The following is a 22,509-nucleotide window of genomic DNA, read 5'->3' as shown; positions in this document are numbered from 1 at the left end:
TCGTAATCACCAATCAAGCCAATAATCATGTCATTTAAGTTTTCACACCTGGGACATCAAATACATTTAATTGAATTAACTTATATAATTAGTTGGCAATTGAATTAGAATCCAATAAAAGATTACAGTGAATTGAAATTTTCATCAAAGAATACACAACTGGCTCTCTCCCTTTTTTGTAGATAAAACTTGATAGCTGACATGGATTAAATTAAAGTGAGACCACCAATATCCCGGTATCAAATCATTTGAAAAAACAACAACAGTGTAATGCAATATGACCTTTAACATTGAAGGAGTAAATTTGCATTAAGTCGTGTTCAGACCCTTTATAATAGAAAATAAAGGAACATGCAGTAACCTTGCACGGGCATCGAACACAAAGTTACTTTAGTATAGTACTGCACTGTCACTAGCTAGTCTGTCACTATATTTAAATTCAGTCATAAAAAATCACTTTATAGTCTTTCAGTTTCTCTTCGAAAGCATTCGAAGTTTGATTACTATAGAATTCGTTTCTACTGTATCCAGGGGCTTAACTAGATTCTTTTAAAAGTGGGGCAAAATATATTCGGCATTCGGTGAGGGGTCTGGACCCGATCAAGACCCCCAGAAGCTCTGAAAAAAAATACGCAAAATCGTGCATCCTGAGAATTTCTCCGACTATTATTTATTTTTTTTATTTGAGTGTCCTTTCCCTTTGAACCTGAGTCTCCAAAACACCCAAAACACCAGTCAAGTTAAAGACATCAGCAAAGTTGAAAGCACCAGCCAAGTTAAATACACCTTCAAAAGAGAAGGCTGTGTCAAAACCGAAATCTACTAAGATTGTGGTATGCTGATAATGGCAGTCAAGATCACAAGATCATCAGATACTTCTTACTGACAGTCCACCTTCTGTGAAGAAACTTGACAAGATTTCTTGGTTTAATGAAGAAAAGAAGAGATTAACACTTGTGTCGATCCTGTCAATATGTTTAAAACCAGAGACATAAAATACACATGATAGACTCTATTAGAGCAAGGAATTGTATATTTAAAAGGAATGGAAACGCGGCTCGAGATCAATCGGGATACCAACAGCGCACCCGCAGAGTTATAAACCATGTCTGGCTCAGGCGGAAGTATGATGAATAATATAAAAAATCATGACGGAGTTTCATTTCCTGTCATATAAATCGGTCTTTTAATTCACGGGGTCATCTTGCTTGAGACGATATAAATGAGAGAGAAACCCGAAATCAAGAATAAACTTTTATTCCTAGCAAAAAGTAAGGCCTTAGGTATCATTTTAATGCCTCATCAAACATACGTTTGTAATATTGTATTGAGTAAATTCTCATTAGAATAGACCTCGGTCTTGAAAATTGAGGGAGTTTCATCCGGATTACTAAACAAAAAATACTGTGTTTTGATTTTTTTCTAAAAACTTGAAAACTGCGAAGTGCAAAACAAAACAGTTGATATCATTATGAAGTTGAAACCTTATTCTATCGCTTAGGCTCTTTTTGAAGTTTCTTGTAACTTTTAAGAATTTTCTACGATTTTTCGAAATTTCAGTTTTGAGTTTCAATATTCTGTCAAAATATGTCTATCAATCTGGGAGTGCACTACGATTTCTTTATTATATTGGAAAGTAGAAAGAAAAAAGTGAGAAAATGAGATATCATTTTAAAGAAGGAATATTTTTCTATAGTTTGATCTAAATTACGAATGCTAAATGTAATTGGTACAATATATATGATTTTATTTCGAAACATGTTGAAAATTTGAAGTTGTGCGTCAACAAATACATCGACACTTTGTATTTTGGTATAAGTTAAATAACTACTTGAAATAGATGTGACATTGACATATAATTTAAAAGCTTAGTCTTTTTTCTATCGCATAGTGTTGGTTTTATGAAAATGGTGATAAAAACGAATTAGCTATGATTTTTCAAAATCCCATGTTTATATTTCACATTGACGCCATTTTGTTTGAGATAACAGACAAGATATATATAAAAGACACACGATTGGGATTTATTGTGCCTTAATATACCATGTACGATGTTATGCATTTCAAGTTTTTTTGTCAAATGCTGCTTTAGATACTAAATCGTTGTTTAGAATGCAGTTTGCCATTATAAAGCGTTGCCGCAAATTACCATACGAAACAGCCAAAACTGTTCCTTCCTTTTTCTCCCAGAGCAGTAGTCTATAGGCCGCAAAAGTATTCCTTTGGTGTTAAAATAAATAAAATGCGAATGTGGGAAAGTTTGAACTGTTTCTAATTAGAAAATTTATTGCATCTCTGCATAATTTAGCATTAATTAACAGGTGAGATCGACATTATTAATTTTTAACATCTTAAAAGTATGTAAGACCAGAGACAAATTAGCTTATCATTGATACATGATATATTATACCTGCAAATTGGAACATCCTGCATGCCGTTGTTTATTATAACACCTGTAATCTGAGTTCTTTTATCTAGATAATATACTGCAGTTGTTAAAATTTTCCTTCCTTCATAATAATTTATTAACTTCTTTCTTTAACAGTCATTTAGTTACATTTTTAAAATGTTCTTTATTTTGCATGAAAACTTTTTAACACTCGTAAAATGTCCGATATCATCTGATTATGACATACCTTCATGAAATAATACGATAAAAAAAAAAAAATTGAATAATAAGTTTTTTATTACTAACTTTGCATGTGGTTGTATTGTTATATTTTTTTTTCTTGGATTAATTTATTTTTCGTTTCATGATTTATCACTTAGCTACTTTACCACGTTCGTACTACACAATGTAAGTTCCGTTACTCTACAATAGAATGTGTATTTCGAATTATCTTCAAAAATAACAATAATATGATTTATTTTACGCCAAGCAAATTGAAACAGAATGCCCCTTAGAATGATGTTTTAGTCATTATTTTTTATTACAGAAACATGCCTAAGAAGAAAAAAATATCATTGTCAAGTTAGATAACTAGTGTCAGATTAAATGACCACGTTCGATAACTTCTACCAGATAAGTAATGAGCCAGTTAGAGCGATGGGGTGTAATTAACACCCGGTCAAAGCAAGAGATGCATCATAATATTTTCTTTGAAGTCGGCCGCGTTTCCATTCCTTTTAAATATACAATTCCTTGATTAGAGTTGCGAATCTCCTGTATCATAGTGTCTCTTTTAATTCAGTCCGGTCAACTTTATTTTGAAGAAAAACATTTTTTTTTAAGAAAGTATATATTTTCATATCATATTTTGAGTGATGTCGCAGATTTCTCAGTTTCATGACTTTACTAGTGTTAATCCTTTAAAAAAAAATATAACATACATGCATAATCAACGTGTACATCGGCGAATGTGAACACCGTCCGGTCAATTTATTTTGGTAGAAAACATTTTTGTTTATCATAAAGTACATTTTCGTATAATATATTTATTAATCTCATAGATTACTGAATTTCATGGACAAATATTGTAAAACAAAAGAGATATTAACACTTGTGTTGATCATTTCAATATATTTAAAGCATATATATATCGGCGAATGTGAATACCGTCCGGTCAACTTTTTTAGCAGAAAAACATATTTTTTTTACTATAAATTTATATTTTCGTATAATTTATCTATATATCTCACAGATTCCTGAATTTCATGGACAAATATTGTAAAACAAAAGAGATATTAACACTTGTTGCCGATAAGTTGAATATATGTATAGCGTATAACGGCGAGTGTGAATACCGTCCGGTCAACTTTATTTGCTCAAAAATATTTTTTTTTCACTTTTTTTGTTTGATTTTCATAAAATATATTTTAATATCTTTAAGGTCTACAAATATTGAAAAAATTTACCGAATAACAAAAAAGTTATGACTATTTATATGTCGTCCGGTCAACCGTCCTGTCACTATCCGGACAGTTGTCCTGTCATTAGTACAACCCAACTGATGGTGTTTTGTGATCACAACAGGGGTTAACAGTTTGAGTATTGAATATAACTTCATTTGAACTAATCCAAAAACTACAAATAGACCGGGAATATCAAGTATGGGGCATCGCATTGGTGCTGTCTGTGTATTCATTTCTCCGCTCTCTTTACAGATAAACAAAATATAAATAATATGAAACCTGCATGTATGAGATTTATCCATATGTTTCTTTAACCTTAAAGATTGAAAGAACATCCCGTGTTCCAATTTGACAGTTTATTTAGGGACCGTCTTTTCTAATTCGGGACTACTGAATTTTGTGTATTTACTTTCGGAATTTCGTGATTGAACCCCAAACCCAACCCCCTAATTTATCGGATCTAAAATATCTTACCACTGACTATTTCCATAAATAATTTGAAATCACGGACCTACATGATTGATTGATTGCGGCGAAAACTCCAGTCCAATATTAATTCCCTTGTACCCATATAATTACGCTAGATAGAATCATATGCTTCTTTTTGTTATTTCATAGTGTTGTAACAGCGTTGGGATCTCCTGTAGTTGGTGATCGCAAGGATTGGTATAGTAAGAAGGATTGGAATCTCGCGGTTTATCGTAATCTCTTCCGCGGCGAGACTTCGCTACTCGCCACTATTTCTACTACTACTACTTGTCACTTACGATATCGGAACGTGATGTTTTTGTACACATGCATCGAGTTGTGTTCTTATTTTTGTCATGTATAGACAATGTTTTAATGGTTAAGGACTTTAAATTCTTAAATGTAATTATTATTGATTTGCACTCAAGTTTCAATTGACGAAAAAGCATAATTTAAGTGTTTTATTTGATGGACATTGTAACGCAATGTGTACAACGACAGTTGACAATGTGTTTGTATGTTAACTTCTGGAAATTATTGTCAAAGAAATTTTTAAAAAAATCTTAAATTATGTCATTATAGCTATATGCGAATTTGCATCTTCGGAAACTATCAATCTCGGGAAACAGGTGCAAAACCATTTCTGTGCGGGCAAAAAAGAACTGACCACACATTTCAGGACGAATTACTGCATTGCGTTTTATATACGTGTCACCGTAACAAATTATCAGCTGAATAAAGAAAGAGAAATACTATACTGATTTCGATTTACTATGATTTACTATCATTTACGCATTCATTCATTCATTCATTCATTGACAGACTATGACAATAGACTTTCACTATACTTTCTGCACGATAATTTATTGCATGTAATCCCGCCACAAATTGTCTGTACTATATATACTGTCTACCCGTAAAAATACGGGTATTCACACTTACTCAGCACATTAGAGCTGCGGGATCTATAACTTTTTCCCTATTTTCAGGTAAGCACATTTTCACATGAAACTAACATTCACTTCAAACTAATTGAACGATTCACAAAACTTGTGTTGCTAGATTTAAACATTTTCACATGAGACTAACATTCATTTCAAACTAATTGAACGATTCACAAAATCTTTCTCTAAAGGTATGCGCTAAACACTTAAGAAATTAGACGTTGGCGTACCTTGTCACACGAAGCATGTTTGAAATATTACCCTCCATAAAATATATGTTCAAGCCGGCATTAATAATTCTCCGTCAAACGGTTTTCGTAGTTTTCGTATATAAACTGCGTTAAACTGCTAACAGGAATTTGGAGGAAATTTGTCGTTGACAGGCTATAACCAGATAACCAGTTTTCTTTTTATGGCTCTCTATAATTTCTGACAACGGACTGTTATTGTAATGGTTTGGTGTACAACGTGAAAATGGATTGCTTTAATCTCGGTGGAACCTCCATTTTGTCACAGGGTCATTTGGCCACATGGTTTTATTCCATGTCAGTAACATTTAGTTCATGTCATTTCCACTCTGCATTCTGGGTAGAGTGGCACTTGCTGCCTATTTAACTTTGTATGATGGATTTTTTTTACATGATTTTGTTGTTGTTGTCCTTTATCCTAGATTTTGAACTTGTATTTCACTTTTGTATATAACGTGTGTGTGTGTATAGAATTTGTCATTTCTATGTTATATTGCAAAAGACTATAATCTCGTTAAGTTTTCCTGATGGACTTATTGTGATTTGGAGATAAAATTTCAGGGACGAAATTTTCTCCTTGGGCCGAGAATGTGTCACCGTAACAAATTATCAGCTGAATAAAGAAAGAGAAATACTATACTGATTTCGATTTACTATGATTTACTATCATTTACGCATTCATTCATTCATTCATTCATTGACAGACTATGACAATAGACTTTCACTATACTTTCTGCACGATAATTTATTGCATGTAATCCCGCCACAAATTGTCTGTACTATATATACTGTCTACCCGTAAAAATACGGGTATTCACACTTACTCAGCACATTAGAGCTGCGGGATCTATAACTTTTTCCCTATTTTCAGGTAAGCACATTTTCACTTTTAAAGGCCTTTTATTGCATGTTTTGCCTGTCAAATTCACGGTCCAAATTATAAGGAAACTTTTAATTACATAATTGTAATTCATTTATTAATGTATTTTCAGTGTGAATAAAATATTGGAAAGCTTATACTAGTCACTTATCAGCCCAAATAGAATAAAACCATGTGGCCAAATGACCCTGTGACATACATGTCAGTGGCTGTTCATTATCATAAGTTTGGAACAAGTACTGTTAAAGAGGGAGCTCACTGGTAAACCCTATAAAACTTGCTCTGCATGTTGCTGTAGCCGGTTTCAATCATCATAAACATATAGGCATAAAAGAAACGTTAGCCAGTGTGTTATAAATTATCAATGCAAGCAATTTTTTTTCATTGTACTAATAACATTACATCTTTAAATGCACTTTTGTTTCTTATCAGAGCATGAATTAATAGGGCAACCTTATAGTGTCAGCTCTCTGTCATACATGTATAACGGTCTCTCAAGTAGTCAGTCATGGAATTATTCCTAGAAATTAATTTGAAAAGAGCGACTTGTCATATATCAAAGAAGACTATCTTTCTGACTGTACATTGGTACACTTTCATATGAGTTACGTAACAGCAGTTTACATCAAGTATTAAAACAAAAGCAATACTTTTCTGTTTGTAACTTTCATGCTTGCTAGGTCTAAATTGTAGCGTCTATAGATATTTATCAATGAATGTCTTTGTAAACATAACTAAAATGTTTATTGTCTAACAGTAGATACTTTTTGTACAATTTTGCCTTGTATTGACTTTATCATGTTTATAGCGCACAATTACTTATATACATGTACATGTACAACACTGACTTTTGTCTATCAAGGATAGATTGAATAATTGCTTACCGGTTCTTCAACATCATTTGAACTTTGGTGAAATGAGCTGTCTCATTCAATTGACAATCATACCACATCTCTTTACTCTTAGGTCTCAACTTCAAATTTGGTATAAAAACTATTTTTACAATAAATGTCTTTGTTAACATAACTAAAATGGTTATTGTCTAACAGAAGATACTTTTTGTACAATTTTGCGTTGTACATGTATTGACTTTATAGCTCACAATTTTGAATATACATGTAAAACGATTTTTGTCTATCAAGATAAGAAATAACAATAGATTGAATAATTCCTTACATCAACATCATTTGTTTCTTTGATGAACTGAGCTGTCTCATTCGATTGGCAATCATACCACATCCCGGCCGCATCTATCTTACTATACAAATCCTTGGTGATCGCAATACTGGTATACCAGTATTGTGGATATACCAGTATTGTGGATATACCAGTATTGTCCACAATACTGGTATAAAAATTTTGTACCAGTATTGTAACTTTTTAAAAAAAACACAGCAATACTGGTACATTACTGATATACCAGTATTGTAGTTGTATTGTTGACTATACTTTAAGGTGTATGATGAAAACTGAATTTTAAGCAAAATTAGAAGATCAAAGGGAGATTAAATGAACTCAAAAAGATTATAGAGGATAATTGTGAGATTAACCAGTTAAAAATAATAACTAAATAAACAAAATACTACTGTAATAATAACTCATATTATTCAAACAATTGTAAATTATCACGGTAAATAATTGCTTATAATTTTATCATAGATACAGGAAGATGTGGTGTGAGTGCCAATGAGACAACTCTCCATCCAAATAACAATTTAAAAAAGTAAACCATTATAGGTCAATGTACGGCCTTCAACACGGAGCCTTGGCTCACACCGAACAACACATTTCTATATTTTATTTAATTCAATTTAGATAAAATAAAATAAAAGCTTATTATTATCTGAGTTAATTTTTAATAAATTCAAACAAATTATTACACTACAACAGTGTAAATTCAGCATTTACATGTATTTTTTACAAATATTTTAATACATGACATTGTATATGATCATATGCATTTGTTGGTCTTTATTTCACAATAAACAAGATAAAAGATATCAAAATCCATTATGATAAAAAGTTGCTTAATAGGGGAACCTGATTATAATCAAAATAACAAGTTTGTCTACGTGAATGTTAAGGGTAGTTAAAGCAGTTGATTCAGAACCATACAGGCAATACAACATTATGTACAATTTGTAGCAGATATATCTACTGGTACAAATATGCAAATACTAATACTAGACAAGCACTCCTACAGTAAGAGAGCCATACATTTTGTGCTATCTAAACAAGCTTGAAATCTAATAAGGTTAGAGAAAGTCCACAGACTGAATACCTAAATATCAATATAGGAAGTGGGGGTTGCAGAAATACCATCTGAAGAAGACAAAAACAACACCAATGTTGATGATACACAAGCTATAACAGCATTAATGTCAATATAAAATTCGCTAAAATATACAATTGAGTTTTGGAAAGCGAAGGCTGGAAGAAAAGTAGAGTTTGTTAAAATGCTGAGACAGTACGGTTTCCTTGAAAAAAACATCACAAGATTCAAAACTTTCTTTGATTACAATTACAGTGTACCATCTATGGGGCATCATCAGTTTATAAACATACATGTACAATCATTCCATATTATATAAAATTGTCATGTCATATGTTATTATCATTATGCATATATTTGTGACACCTTTAATAAAAGATTAATTACCTATATATATATATATATATATATGTATTGTTTATCTAAAAAAAACAAAACACACAATACTGGTACAATACTGGAATACAATACTGGTACAAAAATTTTATACCAGTATTGCGATCACCAACTACAGGAGATCCCAGCGTTGCCCGTGTGCACAATTTTTTTAAATGAAGCGCAGAAATACAAAGTGTGCTTTTAGCTGTCAACGCTTTTCCTTTAGGCTACGGTTACATGGAAATGTAACAATAATAAAAATTTTATTGTTACATTGGAGATTAAATGCCGGAATGTATGGTTGGGTAGAGACCAGATTAATTACGAATGTAACAATAATTATTGAGGCTACGGTTACATTGCGTTATTGTTACATGAAAAACAGCAATGTACGCTAGATTTTTTAAACTTAAATCTTCTATAGTTTTATTGCTTAATTCTTTACCCTTACCCAACTTCGCATTCCGGCAATTAGTCTCAAATGTAACAATAATATTTGTATTATTGTTACATTTCCATATAACCGTAGCCAGTGCCTTTCCTTAACATGGCCCCAATGAAAGAAGCATTCAGTTCTTAAATGAATTTAAATAAAATTTGGTTAGTAAATTTCTTTAAATATGAACAATTTATGTAAAAAGTGTTCAAATTTAAAACATTGTCAAGCTCTCTGGAAATGCCTAGAATGCAGGATTTTGCACCATTCATTCCATACTCGGTCAAAATTTGTTCGCCTCGCTTCCCTCGGCTCAATACTTTTGCCTCACTAAAATAATAGGCCTAGTTACGGCCTTGTAAGTCCTCTACCGACGAAGTAGAAGGGGACTATCGGTTTGCTGATTTTTTAAAGATCACTTTTTGTGAACGTTGCATGCCGACGTTTCTGTAAAATTTACCTTTTCCAGTAAATGCTCATCTATTGATAAAAGGAATCGATGACAAATCGCCCCACACATACTCGCCCCACTTTTTGACCAACTCGCCCCACTTTCTTAAAAATCGCCCCACTTTTGTTTACCAACTCGCCCCACTTATGAAAACGATAAAATCCCATTGAAAATAGGTTGGATATATTGCTCCATTTATGAAAAGGGATATATGGTCTGCCAACTCGCCCCACTTATGAAAAAAGATGCAATTCCGTTGTATATCTATGAAATATAATCAATACACATTTTTTTCCCGTTTGAATGGTTTTACACTAGTCATTTGTGGGGCCCTTTATAGCTTACTGTTCGATGTGAGCCAAGCTAGGGTCCATGTTGAAGACAGTACTTTGATCTATACATAATGGTTTTTCTTTTACAAATTGTGACTTGGATGGAGAGTTTTCTCATTGGCACTCATACCACATCTTCTTTTATCTATTTTGTAGTTCTTTTCTTTTTGTTGAAATAAAGCATAAAGAAGTGAGTATCAGTATTTTCTGTGACGTGAATGCCAACTAGCCCAACCAGTGAAAAATAGAAAAATCCTGATGAATTGAGCAATGCCAACTCGACCCACTTATGAAAAATAGAAAATACCTGATGAATTAAGTTGAGTCATGCCAACTCAATATCAATAATAAAGATTTAGTAAATTTTCGTTTTTAGCTCACCTTTCCTAAAGGAAAGGTGAGCTTTTGCCATCACTTGGCGTCCGTCGTCGTCCGTCCGTCCGTCGTAAACTATTTCAAAGATCTTCTCCTCTGAAACTACTAAACCAATTCAAACCAAACTTCATCTGATTGATTCCTAGGGTATCTAGAATAAAGTTTGTTTAAAGCCTATTACAACTACACGTATTCGTGAATAATGTGTTGTTCGGTCACCTGTTGAATATTTTTCTCTATTTGTAGTTATTCTATAAATATTTTCTAAAAGTTGTATGATAAACATTCATAGTTATATAATTCTTACACTAAAAATAATAACACTATATTCACTTGTATTTCAGGTTGGTATTCTACATTATAACAGATGAAAAAAGAACGTTAATTTGATGGTGTTTGGTGCTCTCGTCTTGGATAAAAGAAATATAGTAAAAAAATGTTTATGAATGAATTAAATGTTATATGAAAATTGTTTCTTGATTATATTACGTTTATTATTTTACAGAAAACCCAGTTGAAATCTGAGACTACTATAACTACTGTGTTATAGTAGTCTCAGTTGAAGTTAAACAAAAGAAATGGAACTCTTTTTTAAGAGAAGGTAAACAAGCAAAATTGGTATATTTTAACAGGGGGAAACCCAGTTGAAATAGAACAAAAGAATCGAAGCGCTTTGTTAGAGAAGGCGATACATGTTTACTTATGTTTACAACAATTTTAAAAGTAAATAGAAACAAATAAAATGACAGTTTTCAGCCATATTACGAAGTATTTTATCATAAAAACACCATTTGCATAAGTTTTTAATTTATCTATTCCATAATTAATCAGAACACTTAGATATTTAAGTCGACGAAACGTGTGTCTATTAAATGAGTTTAAAAAAAAAAACAGCAGCCACAGGCTTAACTATGTGAATTCCATTTTTTCTATCATGCACATTGGTCTTTTGATGTTTTCCCTAGAAACTTCAGTCTTACACTGAATTTATACATTTTGCTTTGAGACCAAAATATTGTCAAAAAATTATTAAAACAAAACTTCATTTTCAGATTATGAAAGGGTCTTCCGAACACCCAGAAAGCATGATTTTGCATCATTTGTTCTATAGCTTCTTGGGCCTTCAGTGGCTCCAAAACCCTTCAAAAAAATTTTTGCCTCGCTCCTCTCGGCATAGTAGGTTTGCCAAAACATTTAAAAGTGCCTAGTTATAACTAAACTTAATACTATGTGTATATGCAGTTGGGAATTTAAAAGATTCATTTCTGTAGAGGGGATGGTTAATCTAATTAAAAGTTACATAATGACTTGACTATACTATATGTATTAATTATAAACAAAACATCTAAGAAATTGTATGTTTTTCGAATATCAAAAATATAGTTGTGAAAATGAATAATCAGTCCCTTGCTTTAATGAAAATGAAAAATCTTGCTTAATTAGTGCAGAAAATGAATAATCTGTCCTCTTAGTTTGCAAAAATAAATAACCGATCAAAAACAAATCCTCCTGCCTCCCCCCCCCCCCCCCCCCCCCCAGAATATCAAATGGTCGTCCCCTTATGTGACTCGAGAAATAATTCCGAAAAATGGATAACAAATGCATCGAAAAAAGAAAATCGAATGCACCTTTTTATGTCCGGGCGTGTTTGAGTTGAATATTTATGTTTAAAAAAATGTATAAAGCAAGGGTATTTAATACATTATCTCGCTTCAGATATTATCATTTTTATATATCAAGGCTACAGGCTGACTATAACATCAAAAAGACACAGTACTAAAAAATGAAATATATGGGTCAAGCGAAATACCTTTCTAATGAATCACAAAAACAGAGATGGTGTGTTCGAATAGCAAATTTTAACTAAAAGTATTTGAAGACAGACTTTTAAAGGGGCACTAGCTACGAGATATATGAAAAACCTATTATATTATTGTTTTGGCTCAATCAGTAATGAAATACAAATAGTGAAACAATAATTCTTTTTTAGTCGCCAATTAGGTTCACTTTTGTCAAAATTGGCAAAAAAAACACATCGATTATGAATTATTTACTTGCAAGTGAATAATTCGGCCTCATTGGATCCGTATTCATGTGAACTTTAATTTAAACCCTTAGCTTGAGAAGGATAACACGTGAATTGTATGTGTAAAGTTATTTAAAGGAAGAGAATGTCAACATTGAAAGTTACACAAAGGTGAATCATTTGATTGACTGATTCGATCCACGAATAAACATTCCAATACAGGTAAAAACGATGATAAACATTTATTTTTTATCTGTAATATAAAATTAAACAGACCTAGAATAATTCAACAGCACGTGTTTGCTTAATCTATTTGTATCTATATTTATGTTTACATCGCTTATATGGTCATCGGATGACTATAGAGGTCAACTCGATAAATAATTAGATTGCGTCTAGACTCAATTACACACGAAACGAAGCTACGTATTTTCATGCCTGTGCCTTGTTTATTGTTTTATTTAGACTTTTTATACAACCGCGAATATTGAAATTTTTTCGGTCGTATATTGGTATCACGTTGGCGTCGTCGTCTGCGTCGTCGTCTTCGTCGTCGTCGGCAGCGGCGTCCGAATACTTTTGGTTTTCACACTGTAACTTTAGTATAATTCAATAGAAATTTAAACACAAGGTTTATGACCACAAAAGAAAGGTTGGGATTGATTTTGGGAGTTTTGGTCCCAACAGTTTAGGAATTAGGGGCCAAAAAGGGCTCAAATAAGCATTTTCTTGGTTTTCGCACAATAATTTTTGTATAAGTAAATAGAAATCAATGAAATTTTAACATAAGGTCTATGACCACAAAAGGAAGGTTGGGATTGATTTTGGGAGTTTTGGTCCAAACAGTTTAGGAATTAGGGGCCAAAAAGGGTCCAAATAAGCATTTTTCTTGGTTTTCGCACCATAACATTAGTATAAGTAAATAGAAATCTATGAAATTCTAACACAAGGTTTATGACCATAAAAGGAAGGTTGGGATTGATTTCGGGAGTTTTGGTCCCAACGAATTAGGGGCCAAAATTAAACTTTGTTTGATTTCATCAAAACTTGAATAATTGGGGTTCTTTGATATGCCGAATCTAACCGTGGATTTAGATTCTTAATTTTTGGTCCCGTTTTCAAATTGGTCTACATTAAGGTCCAAAGGGTCCAAAATTAAACTTAGTTTGATTTTCACAAAAATTGAATTCTTGGGGTTCTTTGATATGCTGAATCTAAACATGTACTTAGTTTTTTTTATTATGGGCCCATTTTTCAAGTTGGTCCAAATCGGGGTCCAAAATTAAACTTTGTTTGATTTCAACAAAAATTCAATATATGGGGTTCTTCAATATGCTGAATCCAACCATGCATTTAGATTTTTAATATTTAGGACCGGTTATCAAAATCAAATTGGTTCACATTGAGGTCTAAAGCGTCCAAAATTGAACTTAAGTTTATTTGATTTCATCAAAAATTGATTTCTTGGGGTTCTTAGATATGATGAATCCAACCATGTATTTAGATTTTGGATATTGGAATACCACAAAGGGATGGTAAGAATTGTCTTTGGGAGTTATGGCTCAAACTGTTAAGGAATAAGGTGCAAAAAAGGGGGGGAAAGGGTTTCCAGGTTAATGGACAATTAAGTAAAAAACATAATTTAAAAGCAGTGTAAGGTTGGTAATTGAAACTCATTTTAATATCTCACCTAAACTGCTCTTAAATTATGTATATTGGAAATTTGCCAAAAACTTTATTATTAATAAATTCCATTGGAAATTTGCCAAAAACTTTAGGTTAATGAACTTCATTGGAAATTTGCCAATATAAAATGTTGCATTGGAGTTATCTTTCTTTGTCCAGAATAGTAGTTAAATTAATTTAAATCATGATTGTATGACATTTTATATTTTATGATGTATTTAAATGAGTAGTTATTGTTGAAAACTCCATAAGAGATTTGAATTGAGATCATTTTTGGAATAAGGGAAAGGGGGAGGTAAAAAAAATTGGTGGGGTTCAATTTTTCTTATTTCAGATTTCAGAAATGAAAAAGAAAATTTCTTCAAATATCAAAGGATTAATATTCAACAGCATACTGAATTGCTCAAAAGCAAAAAAAAACAACATTTTAAGTTCATTAGACCACATTCATTCTGTGTCAGAAACCTATTCTGTATCAACTATTTAATCACAATCCAAATTCAGAGCTGTATCCAGTTTGAATGTTGTGTCCATACTAGCCCCAACCGTTCAGGGTTCGACCTCTGCGGTCGTATGAAGCTACGCCCTGCGGAGCATCTTGTTATAGTTTGGATTATTGTTTTCCATTGTTATAATTCAAATATGAGAATTTGATTTAGAATCGGTGAACATGAATTTGACAGCTAGTGCCCCTTTAAGTTGGACCTTATAAATGCATATCTTCGAAAAAACTTTCTTTTTTGTGTGTGATACTTATGGTTCATAGTCTTCAAACACTGAAATTTTTAGTCCGCCATTCCATGAAATATGTTATTAATTTTTTTTTTAAATGTTTATGAATTTTCGAAAATTCCACCTGACAACCGATCAGCAATAGTTTTAAGTTGACCGAATGCAGACAAGTATATTAACCTATGCTCATTAGCTAGTTCATACAGTTGTCTTTTAAAATACAACTGGCATATAAGGATCATAATGGTGCTATGTGGATAATTTTATCGGTTTTCAAGAGCTAAATTGGCAGCTCGTTATCCCTACAATGGCTTCTATTTTTACGATTGTAAAAATGAACTGGCGTAATTGGGATATAATTTTGACGAAGTAGAATCCTGACTGTCAATTGTTTACAAATTCATGTTTCTATGGACTTTAAAAAGTTTAATAAAGGTGCACAATTCAGGATTTTATGCATCTAACATACGTGTTTTTACATGAATTATAGTAAGAAGTTTCAAGATATATGTTAAAATAATACACCAATTTTCACAAAACAGTCGATTGTGGTAGGTGCAAATACATGTGGATCTTTTTTGTGCATAAGCATAAATTCCGCTGGTGAAAAAATATCTAAAGAAAGATAAAAGATTGGCCCTTTTAAAGCAATAATTTGCCCTGGCGACAAAAATTGACAACAATTTCATCAAAAAGAGAAAGTCGAGTACACCCTTTTATGTTTAGGCGTGTTTGAGTTGACTATTATGACTTCCATGAAAATGTACAAAGAAAATATTTCACACGTCACCTCGCTTCAGATTCTAATATTTTTTTAATATTTTTAGGCTCTATGTTGATAGAATATCATTTAAAATGTTCATTACTAGAATATGAAAAATACAGGTCAAGTGAAATATCTTCTAGTGAGTCCTAACAGCAGAACAGGTGTGTTCGAGTAACATTTTTTTATTAAAGTACTTGACGACAGACTTTTCATTTGGATCTTAAAAATGCATATCTTCAAAAAAAAACTTTTTTGTCCGTTATGTATGATTATTAGTCTTCAACCTCGGAAAATTTTTAGCCTGCCCTTCCACGAAATATTTAAATAGACTTATTTAAGATTTATGAACTTTCGACCCCCTGAAAAACGATCAATTAATTGTTTTGCGTTGACCAGTTGCATAAAAGTGCATTACATGATGCTAAATAGCTAGGAGATACATTTGCCTTTTAAAAGACAACTTGCATATTAGGATCGTAATGATGCTATGTTATCACTACAATGGCTTCTATTTTTATTATGAAAATTAGATGACGTAATGGGGAGATAATTTTGCCGAGTAGATTCCTGATTTTAATACTAAATTATAGAGTTAACATATATAATTAGTTAGGCATATGTGTCCGTCCGGTTGGTAGCACTCTCGTTTTTACAATTCTTGCCAGATTGATACGAAAGTTTTTGCGTGAACCCCGTGTTTTGGAAGTGTCTATGGGCCACGCGATATCTCTCGTCCGGAAGTCGGAATAAAATTATCGGAACGTCTCGGAAGGTTTACTATCATTTATACAGGTAGTAATCTACGTCTTTGATACGGTCCCTCTATGGCTACTCTACCACGTGACATATATTTCAACAATCAAAGGAAAGTAAAACAATAAAGACTTAAGTTACAGTCAAAAAATCGTTTATATATTAGAACCTTTTTGCCTTTTCACAAAACATGTGTTTTTAGCTCACCTGGCTTTTCTCATCACTTGGCGCCCGTCGTCGTCGTCGTCGTCGTCGTCCGTCGTCTGTTAACTTTTACAAAAATTTCTCCTCTGAAACTACTAGGCCAAATTTAACCAAACTTGGCCACAATAATCATTGGGGTAACTAGTTCAAAAATGTGTCCGATGACCCGGCCAGCCAACCAAGATGGCCGCCATAGCTGGAAATAGAACATAGGGGTAAAATGTAGATTTTGGCTTAAAACTCTGAAACCAAAGCATTTAGATCAAATCTGACACGAAGTAAAATTGTTTATCAAGTCAAGATCTATCAGCCCCGAAATTTTCAGATGAATCGGACAACCCGTTGTTGGGTTGCTGTCCCTGAATTGGTAATTTTAATGAAATTTTGCTGTTTTTGGTTATTATCTTGAATATTATTATAGATAGAGATAAACTGTAAACAGCAATAATGTTCAGAAAAGTAAGATCTACAAATAAGTCAACCTGACCAAAATGATCAGTTGACCCCTTAAGGAGTAATTGCCCTTTACAGTCAATTTTACCATTTTTCTAAAACTTTTGTAATCTTTTACAAAAATCTTCTCCCCTGAAACTACTTGGCAAAATTTAACAAAAGTTTGCCAAAATCATCATTGGGGTATCAAGTTTAAAAAATGTGTCCGGTGACCCGGCCTGCCAACCAAGATGGCGGCCATGGGTAAACATAAAACATAGGGGTAAAATGTAGATTTTTGCTTGATAACTCTGAAACCAAAGCATTCAGAGCATATCTGACATGGGTAAAATTGTTTATCAAGTCAAGATCTAACTGCCCTGAAATTTTCAGATGAATAGAACAACTGGTTGTTGGGTTGCTACCCCTGAATTGGTAATTTTAAGGAAATTTTGCTGTTTTTGGTTAATATCTCCAATATTATTATAGAAAGCAACAATGTTCAGCAAAGTAATACCTACAAATAGGTCATGCAGGAGTGTTCAGTAAGGGAGCTACCGTTTGATTTTTATGGGGGGGGGGGGGGGCTAGGATGAAATTTGAAAAAAATAGGCAGGACAGGAGTTTTGAGTAAAAAAAAAAGGCAGGATGAGACACTTGCAAAAAAAAAAAGTCAGGATGACAATTTATGTAAAAAAAAGTCAGGATAAACTAAAAAAAAAAAAAAGCAGGACCGAATAGAGTCAAAAATAAAAAGGCAGGACAGAGATTACAACTAAAAAAAAAATGCAGGACAAAATTTTTCATCCTAGCCCCCCATAAAAATCAAAGGGTAGCTCCCTAAAGTAATATGGCGTCACAGGGGTGGGCCAATATCTACGAACACATCATCATCACCAAATCACAATTTTGTCGTGGATCCATCGGCGTCCTTATTTCAATATGCACATAGACCAAGGTGAGCGACACGGGCTCTTTAGAGCCTCTAGTTAATACTGTGAATGATTGTAAGTGCTTTGATGTGAAAGCTTCTAAACAAGTATAATGACAACACAATTATATATGTTTTGAAACGACCCCTTTAGTATATTGAAGAAGCGAATCGATAAACACGTTTCTGATTTGAAATAGCGATATTGTCTTTTACACTGCACTCGTTCTATTTGAGCAGTCAAAATGCGTTGACCGTATATTTCTATGTCATATACAGTCACTGACCTGAAATCACTTTTCCTCATGAATATTTAAATAGAAATTGCTGAAATTATAATTAAGTATTGAAATGCATGCGACCTATTCAACCTGTTCTTGTTTCCAATGTATACAACGACTCAAACTTATTTCTTTTGCAATTTTTAGAAGAAAAACATATTTCACTTGTAATTTTTTTTGGTGTGCAAACTATAATTTATTGTGTTTTATGCTTATTGTAGATATTTTAGTTCATTCTCAATCAAATTCGTTCACCATCGATTGTGGGTCTCAACAGGTAATGTACATTTCATCGTGTTGTATATTTCTCCACCTGCATGATATGAGACCTTTTTATGAAAGGGGGAAGTTTCACAATATTTAAGTCACATAATAATATAAACACATTAAACAACAATTGAAATGGTTTTTAGATTGCAGTATAAAGACATTAATAGTGCATTGACTTGACATATCAACGATATAAGGATTCGGCCCGAAACGGGGAAAAAGCTCGGCAGATCCTCGCATTTCCCCGTTTCTAAGCCTCATCCTATGCACTATTATTGTCAATGTATGAGCAGGACAAACATCTGCTATATAACTTTCATGAATTTAGTTATATAATAATAAGAAACTTGTACTAATACGAGGAAATCGATATGTTGATTAAGTAAATGTAAATATTCAATTAGAATCATGAAGCAAAATTAGTGGAATACAATTTTCTAAACAAAAATCGCCTAAAATTTAATAATACTGCTATCTTTTTCTGATATAATAGCGATGTGATTTTCATATGAAAAATTTCTGAATGCAATATTTTTCTTATATAATTGCGATAGTTTTTGTCGAGCCTGCACCTTTTGTTGCAGAAAGCTCGACATAGGGATAGTGATCCGGCGGCGGGGCGGTGTTAGCTAACTTCTTGAAAGATGTATATTTAAGTAGGTGGAAGACCTTAATGCTTCATACTTTGTATACAGATGCCTCATGTTACGAACTTTCCGTCCGTCACATGTCCAATGTCTTTGACCTCATTTTCATGGTTCAGTGACTACTTGAAAAAAAGTTAAGAGTTTTTGTAATGTTAAATTCTCTCTTATTATAAGTAATATGATTACTATATTAGGTATGCGCGTACCTTGCAAGGTCCTCGTGCCCGTCAGACAGTTTTCACTTGACCTCGACCTCATTTCATGGATCAGTAAACAAGGTTAAGTTTTGGTGGTCAAGTCCATACATCAGATACTATAAGCAATAGGTCTAGTATATTAGGTGTATGGAAGGACTGTAAAGTGTTACATGTCCAACTGGCAGGTGTCATCTGACCTTGACCTCATTTTCATCGTTCAGTGGTCAAAGTTAAGTTTTTGAGTTTTGGTCTATTTTTCTAATACTATATGCAATAGGTCAACTATATTTGGTGTATGGACATATTTTATGATCTTTTTGTCAGTCGCGCAGGTTTTATTTGACCTTGAACTCATTTCAAGGTTCATTACTAAGTGTTAAGTATTTGTGTTTTGGTCTGGTTTTTCTTAATTTATCAGCAATAGGTCAACTATATTTGTTTTATGGAAGAATTGTTAACTGTACATTTCTGCCTGGCATGGTGCATCTTACCTTGACCTTAATTCCATGGTTCATTGATCAATGTTTCATATAGTTTTCTTGGTTAATGTTGAGTTTATGTGACAGTTGTAATAAAGCTTTATATTTAGGACTATCAACATTATATCAAAGATTAGTAAAGAAGGCGAGACATTTCAGCGTGTGCACTCTTGTCTCATATAAAATAATTGCAGTGTTAACAACCTGCACAAATTGACAACTAATAGTGTTTGGCGAAAGGTGCTTTATTATAATAATGCATTCAAATATAGTTATACCAAGCATGGTATCAATAAGCTACAATGAACAAAGTGTCAATATGTAGCACCTGAGTCCCAATGTGGGTAAATATAAAAGTAATTAGAAAAAAATACCAATAAAAAGAGAACAAAAAAACATCCACTACATAACGAAAAGTGGCTGGAACATGCTCTTTTCCTTAAAACCACATGGTAATATAAACCCGGATGAAGTATCAAAGGGAAACAATACATATCCACACTAGCTTGTTTAATGTAAGTCTGAAAACAGTTAGATCCCCAGTCTCCGTGATGTTTCAATAAAATCTCAGGAATGCCAGCCTTGGTAGCTAATGTAGCCCCTCCGTGCTTCAACGAATGGAAAGCATAAACTGAAGGGTCTAAACTAACAAGAACAATTAACTCTTTAAAACGGTCCAACAAACTGATCTAGATAAAGGCAATAATTTATCATCCACAGGTAAAGCAAAAACGGGAGCATTCTTATCACCAGGAATTAAAGACACAATATGCTTATAAGCTCGAAAAGGACATAATAATGGCTCGACTGAGCAACATAAAGAAACCCGATGTGTAAAATTATGATCTTGTCTAGTCTTTGACCATTTCAATAAAAGGAGGATACCCTTTTCACTCACAACAACATTCTCTCTGATTAATTGTTCACGAGAATTAAAAGATGTAGAGCTTCTGCTGGACCAGACGCCCTAAGCATACCAAAAAATGCTAACGTTAGGAAACACCATAAACAAGCATCTAAATAACCATAAATATTCAACAATCTAACAATATCAATTAAATGTGTAGGTAACAGTGACAATTTTGACACAGCCACATGCTGATTCTTATGGCTCAATCCTCTTAAAGTTTAAAGTCAATTTCAATTATGTAGATAAAAATGGTTCCACAGTAAAACCAAACAGTTGACTCCAGGTCTTAATGCCAGAAATATAATTCTTTACAGATGAAAAACTGCTTAAACTCTTGGATAGAAAACATGCATAAGCACACAATATATCCTTAATACAAGGAAATGGTCGAAATTTATAAAACACACACAAAATATGGTATTCATTAAGATAACTCTACAGATTAGAATAAGTACCAGGCCGAAATGCTGCACCCTTAACAAGCTTGACCTCTTTCTGTAAAACTGCTCTTATAGAATTAAGACCTGGAAGTCATAAGACAACAGTAATTAGATAAACAACAATGTCATATTAATTATCAAAGTTAGTCATGATAGTAGCCAAGTGGAGAAGACACATTTAAAATTTTGCAAATATATACTGGGGCTTAGTAAACAATCTGTCAATATAGCTGCAAGAGCAGAACTAGCTCAGTATCCCATAGATGTCTTTATTAAAGTACAATCATTGAAGTACTTGGCAAGAATTTCCAGTGATGAAAATAACCCTTTATTATATGATGCTTTCTGTTTATCTAAATGGCTTAGCACTAACGGTATATTTTCATGGTTCTCATATGTAGAAAATATAGCCAATGTAAATAAATTAGACAAAATAAAATAGAGGATATAAACTATAAACAAGAGAAGAGTTCATTCTCAAAAAATATTAAAAAAGAACTAAAAGATAGCTTTGAAAATATTTTCTTTGAAAAATTAAAATTAACTAATGAAACCAGTAAAATATTCTTGTACAGTAAAATAAAAACAAAATATGAAATAGACAAATACATTTCTAACAATAGTTTTGAAAATAGAAAATTATTATGTAAAATGCGAGTAAGTGACCATTTCTTGGGAATAGAGAGGGGTAGATATAAAAGAATTCAAAGAGAAAATAGAATATGTAAACATTGTAATATAAATGCGGTTGAAGATGAATCCCACTTTTTCTTAAAATGTAAAATCAATAAATCTTTACGTAATCAGCTTGAAAAAGATATAAATAATATATGTCCAGAATACTTTAAATTGTCTGAAACAAATAGATTACAGTTAATTCTATCTTCATTTGATGTTATGCAGCTTACTGTTCCGTTCATTAAAAAGTCATTTGCACTGAGGGGAGTGGACACAACGCCTGCATAAATATTACTGTTTTACCACTTTATATATGATGTTTAATATGTTAATTTTTCCATTGTGTATATTGTATTGTATTGTTTGTATATGCCTTCAACCACCAGGGGTATTTATATATAAATGTGCATTTCATAAATAAACATATCATTAAACATATGA

General features: G+C 32.5%; 1 protein-coding gene across 1 annotated transcript in view; it reads left to right on the top strand.

The window, feature by feature from the left end:
- The window catches only part of LOC143063638 (E3 ubiquitin-protein ligase E3D-like), a 112,504-nt gene extending 101,396 nt beyond the window's left edge, over positions 1 to 11,108 (top strand). Inside the window, exon 8 of the mRNA XM_076235889.1 lies at positions 10,981 to 11,108. Coding sequence (XP_076092004.1) covers positions 10,981 to 11,007 — 27 coding nt within the window. The 3' untranslated portion in view covers positions 11,008 to 11,108. The remainder of the gene's footprint in view (positions 1 to 10,980) is intronic.
- The last annotated feature ends 11,401 nt before the right edge of the window (positions 11,109 to 22,509 follow it).

Source organism: Mytilus galloprovincialis, chromosome 2 (assembly GCF_965363235.1).
Source record: "Mytilus galloprovincialis chromosome 2, xbMytGall1.hap1.1, whole genome shotgun sequence".
Classification (NCBI taxonomy): Eukaryota; Metazoa; Mollusca; class Bivalvia; order Mytilida; family Mytilidae; genus Mytilus; species Mytilus galloprovincialis.
This window is presented reverse-complemented; position numbering and strand designations above follow the sequence as displayed.